Source organism: Pseudomassariella vexata (assembly GCF_002105095.1).
Source record: "Pseudomassariella vexata strain CBS 129021 chromosome Unknown BCR38scaffold_13, whole genome shotgun sequence".
Classification (NCBI taxonomy): domain Eukaryota; kingdom Fungi; phylum Ascomycota; class Sordariomycetes; order Amphisphaeriales; family Pseudomassariaceae; genus Pseudomassariella; species Pseudomassariella vexata.
In genome coordinates this window covers 280,469-287,429 of record NW_024467968.1, presented here as the reverse complement: position 1 = coordinate 287,429, position 6,961 = coordinate 280,469, and the positions used below count along the sequence as shown (strand labels likewise).

General features: G+C 49.2%; 1 protein-coding gene across 1 annotated transcript; it reads right to left on the bottom strand.

The window, feature by feature from the left end:
- Positions 1-4,725: 4,725 nt before the first annotated feature.
- BCR38DRAFT_488555 (uncharacterized protein) lies at positions 4,726-6,961 on the bottom strand (the record flags this gene model as incomplete). The annotated part of the gene is made up of 7 exons (XM_040864287.1): positions 4,726-4,812; positions 4,881-5,289; positions 5,347-5,879; positions 5,934-5,981; positions 6,032-6,224; positions 6,414-6,559; positions 6,674-6,961. The coding sequence occupies 7 exons, from the start codon at positions 6,959-6,961 to the stop codon at positions 4,726-4,728; spliced, it is 1,704 nt and encodes a 567-aa protein (XP_040712097.1).

The window sequence follows — 6,961 nt, the reverse complement described above, 5'->3', positions numbered from 1 at the left end:
TGCATTGGTCTGAAGATAGTTATTTTGCTCACTTTTTGTAGAGTTTATTGAATATCGTCGGTGGTTATGTAATCGATTGATACTCCTTTGAGCTCAGAGAGAGACACCAGATATATAAAGCCTACTACTATTTCGCCGCATCCCGTCAGAATGGCGCCCATCTCGCGTCTCGCGTGGGTCGCGACTATCCAGAGAATATGACTCACTCGCGCTGAATGTATTTTCATTCCGAGGACCACTTTGTGATCGGCTTGCCGAGGCAGACCCATAATATTGTGTCGACTACGTGTTCACCTTGGCCCGTACCCACCGTGGTCTAGAATACTTTATCCAAGTTGCTCCGACTCGCACTGAGGCTGTTTGGATCGCAAGGTATAACAAGGGATCAATAGTTAAAACGGCATAGGCAACGTCAGGTATCCCGTCCTGTGACAAAATCTCGAGATAAGAAAACTTGCCCCCAAAGTCCTTTAGGTGCCTCGAGCACCATTTAAGGGCTGGAAGTGTTTTCGAAATGTCGATGGACCGTCATGATCCCGCCCGCTTACCCAGGGTAACTCTACTTCGAGTCCCTCTTGTCGTCATACCACTGACTTTTGTGACACTAATCTTATAGAAGGCCGCACTCCGGTACTGATAGTTAAGGTTCTAGGCCCCCTTTACTACGATAAACAGCGGGATATACTAGCCGTCTATATAAACCCATTAGATTACCGTAGCCTATTCTCGGTTACTAGGCTAGACCTTATTAACTTCACTACGTTGATGTCACAAGGGGAGGACCAATCCCCTAGGCCAATAGACCAAAAGATCTGAAATGTCAGTGTTACTGACATTTGGTCCCACTAACTGTATATACAGCACTATGTGGCTCTGTAATCGCCAGAGCTGTGACAGTTAATAGGTATAATTGTACCCCTAATACTCGTTATAGGTGTCACGGTCTATGACCGGTATGTGGCCTCTGCGACGCCTTCGGCCAGAAAGACCCACAGAAGATTCTCAACAGCACTTGGACCCACAGAAATCTCCGAATAGCTTCACTTCTCGAAGATTCCTGAAATGACGAGACGGGAGGACAGAAGGATAAAAGGGAGAAGGGTTCATGTAACGAAACCTCTAATAGTCTAGCTGCGTAAACCACTAAAGAGTCTGTAAGGGTTTGTGCTAGTAAGTAAGTCCTGCTGCGGAGTCCTTTAGCAATAATATCGGGGTCTGACGTATGGAGTATAGGGCTCTGGGTAACTGAAGTATTCAAGTAGGGTAACTGGGAATAGAGTCGTTAAGGCAGTTTGCCACACCAATAGGTTACATTGATGCTTAGATTGATCACTGAAGTAGAGACTGTCTATCTATGAAATGCCTGGGAGTCCTGTCCTTTATATACCCATCTCTCCTTCACTGATCCCCACTTGGTTGATTGATTGATTGAAAGTTTAACGTCTCATCACGTGAGACGTGCCGGGCGCAGTGCCGGCATGGTCTATGCTAGTCGAATCTATGTTACAGGGGACTGTCTTCATCTAACATTCCTGTTCAGTGCGATGGGCAGATCTCAGTAAAGAAATTGGTCTCCTCCGCCCATTGGAAAAACAAACGAGCTCCCTTGGCCGTGCCTAGGAGGGAATCTATACTATTCTTGGCCATATGCGCTTTTAGATGACCGGGCGTGGCCTTGCGGCTGCGCTTGCAAAAGTAGAAGTGGACTGGTGTCTTTGTCTTTCCACACCTGCAGTTGAGCAGTGCGTCGCGATGCTGGAGTCTCTCGTGGTAGGTCACGAAATCCCCGTGGTGCGACCTCGCTGCGAGTAATCTGCCTAGGTGTTGCCGGGGCAGGCCAAGTTCGGGGGGTCGCGGGTGGATAGCGATCCCTAGATCTCGATCCTGTTGAGGGCAGGTAGTGGCCCATCGATCGTTGAAACTCTTCCAAGTGTAGGATCTCGCGATTCTCTTTATATGTGCGAATGAGGCCGGGTGTTGTGAAGGTCAACCCTCGCAGACTCACTACAACCAGGTGACGTACAGCTGGAACACCTGCCATGGCAGTGCCAGGTGGGAAGCCAATCATAACCCCTGCAGGAGCCCCGCCAAGCGTGGACGACTTAGTCGCGCCCCCTCAAACCTAAGTTGTCATCTTCTTTCCTTCGCTCCTTAGAGTAGAATCTTCGTCGATAGCACCTAATCCAGGTCTCTACCAATGCGATGCAACCCAGGTCGTGAGACATCTTCCATATTCTTAACCGCGGGCGAATACCCTTTCGAATCTATATCTAATATATACGCAAGAATAGCTTCTTCTAATTTAGTTAATTTTATCGAATTAGCGCGGCTATCGTGTAATATAGGTTAGCCGCTTATCGCATCACGTGATATTAATAAGTGTATATCTGGTGGTGCCCAGGACACGTAGGCATCCCCGGAAACGAAGAAGCAGATGTCCAGGCCAAAGCGGCCTGTGAGCAACCACCCAAGACACAACACCTGTCACGACCTGGGTTGCATCGCATTGGTAGAGACCTGGATTAGGTGCTATCGACGAAGATTCTACTCTAAGGAGCGAAGGAAAGAAGATGACAACTTAGGTTTGAGGGGGCGCGACTAAGTCGTCCACGCTTGGCGGGGCTCCTGCAGGGGTTATGATTGGCTTCCCACCTGGCACTGCCATGGCAGGTGTTCCAGCTGTACGTCACCTGGTTGTAGTGAGTCTGCGAGGGTTGACCTTCACAACACCCGGCCTCATTCGCACATATAAAGAGAATCGCGAGATCCTACACTTGGAAGAGTTTCAACGATCGATGGGCCACTACCTGCCCTCAACAGGATCGAGATCTAGGGATCGCTATCCACCCGCGACCCCCCGAACTTGGCCTGCCCCGGCAACACCTAGGCAGATTACTCGCAGCGAGGTCGCACCACGGGGATTTCGTGACCTACCACGAGAGACTCCAGCATCGCGACGCACTGCTCAACTGCAGGTGTGGAAAGACAAAGACACCAGTCCACTTCTACTTTTGCAAGCGCAGCCGCAAGGCCACGCCCGGTCATCTAAAAGCGCATATGGCCAAGAATAGTATAGATTCCCTCCTAGGCACGGCCAAGGGAGCTTGTTTGTTTTGCCAATGGGCGGAGGAGACCAATTTCTTTACTGAGATCTGCCCATCGCACTGAACAGGAATGTTAGATGAAGACAGTCCCCTGTAACATAGATTCGACTAGCATAGACCATGCCGGCACTGCGCCCGGCACGTCTCACGTGATGAGACGTTAAATTTCAATCATCAATCATCCTCCCGCACCACCTCTTCTACACAGCCTGATGGGTTTGCACGGCGCTCAATTTTGTTCATTATAATCCTTCTGTGACGATATGGAATGCCTCTCTTCGCTGGCTGCTAGCGGCTTCCCCAGTGATATTCCAGCAAGTCCACTGCCGGCATTGGCCCCAGGCAGTGGCTCGATGGTCTGGATAGCTTAACACTGCTTTGGGTCGACCGTGGTAGTATTTATAAGGGTTTGAAGTGCCACAGTATCTGTTGGCGGATTTGGTGGGCGGATCCAGAGTGGAAAATACGGAATGGATTGCATTCCCTAAACGCCACCCTTGAACCTTCAATCGGGACCTTTTGAGGCCTCAAAATTTCAAATAATGCTGTCATCTATCCTGATTTAAGGTCTAGATCTTCAATTTGATTCCAGATGACGTTGATGCGGAGTGCGGGGTTGAAGATTTTCTTCAAAATACGTACATCTCAGTTGCTTTTAATGATATATTATTACGGTAATTCACTGTTGACCACTCACCCTTGCTGTAGGCAATCAATAGGAGAAAGTCTTTTGTCATTTCTCCAAACCCTATTTAAGATCGGTCTCGTTCGTTACATTGAAAAAGCGCGTTAATACACCGCTAGGTGTCGATCGGACGGCTTATGAAGAAATTAGGTCAAAAGACTCGAAGTATAGCGGGTAAATTATCCAGTCCTACATACAAGTGTGGCCCTGTATTGCGAATTTGTATCCTCCGCAACCTTTTTTCCCTGGCACTATAATCTTTCTGAATCTAACCCGGAGGTTAATTCTAATATCGGTGTAGGGTTGTGAATTCTTTAGTAGGATGTCTAACTCTACTAAACTATATCCCCATCACTTTCGCAGTGGGCATACATGGTCCCTATAACCGCCGCCGGATTCCAACCGACTGTTCTTGGAACACGATTGTGTGCCTATCATACCATTGAGAAGCCCTGGAGGAGCTGACGGACCACATTATTATCATCTCAGAAGCGCACGAGTGGAACATGAGATCCGCGTTTACACATACAGATACGATACAGCGACCTGGAATGCGACATGCTTCGTCATACATATGAGATAGGTTGTGCTGTTGTTTCATCACCAACTGGGAAGTTCAGGATTTTCTCGGGTTTCTCCAGGCTCAGCTTAATTTCACAGTTGATTAGTGAGTCAAAACCACTTGTTACCATTTCCCGGCCTAAGTCATCTCATGAGCCAAATGCACACAAACTTCAAACCGCTCTCAAGTAAGTGTATGATACACAAGAGGAGATATTGTGATAATGTGCACGGGCACTCCCGTATATACCTAGTCCAGCAGTTGCTTGGTGATCGTTCACCTCGAATGGTTCATATGCATATCGCTACGAATTCGGCCGTCCGGTAGTCCTGTTCAAGGGTGTACGTATGGAGGCCGACTTAGGCCTGTTTAAGTTAAGCCAACTTCGATGTAGTGGGTTTCCGGTCACCCACTTCCCGAGCTGCCTTGTCCCTCAAAACCTTGCGCAGAATCTTGCCGGACTATCACCTCATGTTAGCTTTGACGCCCGAAGGCTATTTAATGATATGCGGCCAATTATAAAACTTACAGGATTCTTCGGGACTTCATCAACAAAGACCACACCGCCTTTCAGCCACTTGTACCGGGTGACTTTGCTTTCCATCCATTTTGCGACATCCTTCTCCGTGGTTTTGACCGCTGGGTTCGGTACAATGTAAGCTCGAGGTACTTCCTCTCCGTTGATTGTAACACCGACCACCGCAACATCTGCCACCGCCTTGTTGCCTAGCAACACATCCTCCAATTCAGCCGGTGCGACTTGATTTCCTTTGACCTTGATGAGCTCTTTCAGGCGGTCGATTACGTGCCACAGCCCACCAGGTTCGTATTTCTCAACGTAAGCAATGTCGCCGGTTCTCAGCCATTTTGTGCCATCAGCATCGACCTTGATGGTTTCAGCCGTTGCATCTGGCTTGTTCCAATAGCCCTTCATAAGCCTGTGATGTGGTCAGCATTTTCTTCGTTGCTGCCCCTTTGCATTGAGTGGTGTGTACGTTGGACCAGAAACCCAGAGCTCCCCCGGCTCGTTTGCCTGGGTGATCTCACCGGAACCATCCAACTTCAAGAGCTTGGCGGCACAATTAGGCATCATTTCACCCACCGCATTACTGCGCTTATTGATGTTCGGGTCCCAGCCGGTGCTTGTGCACGTTACCTCTGTCATTCCCCACCCGTTCCTGACGTTGATGACGCCCGTCGGCCACAGCCTGGCCACCTCATCAGACGATTCCAGACTCAACGGTGCGGCACCAGAGCCAATACTTTCGACGCTGCTCAAATCGTATTTCTTCGTGAGGGGATGTTTCGCCAAAGCGACGATAATGGGTGGTACGCAGGTCAGGCTGGTAATCCGGTACTTCTGAGTGTACTCGAGCATTTTCACAAAGTCAAACTTCGGCATAATGTATACAGGGACTTCCAGTTTGGGGAAGATGCACGTATAATACGTTTGACCGAATGCGTGATACATAGGCAGGAAGCAGAGCTGCCTCGCCCGCTTGTTAACTTCGGAAAATTCAGGGTTCAGCTGGTTGTGTTAGACTCGGTATGCCTAAGGATCTCAAGTACTAGGTACCCTTACCGACGCTACCCCAACAACACCTACTCCATTGGCAACGTACGAGTAATGCTGCTTCAATTAGACATAATATGCTCAAAAGCGATAACGCACCGGCTCACCGATATTTCTACACCCTTTGGTACTCCTGTAGTCCCACTACTATAGTTTAAGCAGCAAGTGGCGCTTTTAGGGTCTTCAGGTTCTACCCAGTCGAACTTCTCGGCCTTTTCCACGGGGGCCAATAGCTCGGTCCAGTGTTTCGTGCCAAGTTCAGCCTTGCCGGGTGTTGGATCTAGAGCTGTGGCATCGAAACTGATTTGAGCCATGTCAATTTCCTGTTTGCTCTTTAGGGAAGTCGCATGAGAGAATGGGATGTGGAATTGAATGATCCTGTTACCAGGTGGCATTCAAGGCGTATTTCACCCTCACTTTCCCCCTTCAAAGGTAGCTCAAGGAGCATAAATTTGATTGCGCAATGATAAAGTCGTTCTCGGTACTTACCTGTAGACACGGTTCTTGGGCAGTCCAGCCTGGACTGCCGCCTCAAGAGCGATATTCAAGCTCACGTCTGCAGCTATAAGAAAGGTGGCGCCGCTGTCTTTCAACTGATAAGCCACCTCCCGTGCCACGAAGCTCGGATTGGCGCCCTACTAGAGATCAGCCGGTATTCGCCATTGTGGCCACGGCAACCATGACCCCTTTTCTTGCTTGGCAGCAGTTCCTGCAATTGGAGATAAACAGAGAGAGAAAAGAGGACAGACCGTAAATATTCCTCCAGCCATGAGGATTCCCATGAAGACCACTGGGAAGAACAGATTATTACCAGAAAAAAGTAAAACTCGATCGCCCGGTTTCAGGCCGGCCGCCTGAAGTCCCATGGCAAACCTCTTGGACCAAAGCCGGTATTCTGCCACACTAAGAGAATGGTCAGGTTGCTCCGGGTCGATGAATTGGGGCTTGTCTGATAGCCGTTCGAAGGAGGATCCAAACACCCATGTTTGCAATGGAGTCTCCGGTACGAGCTTGGTCCAGCGACTGTGGATAGTCAT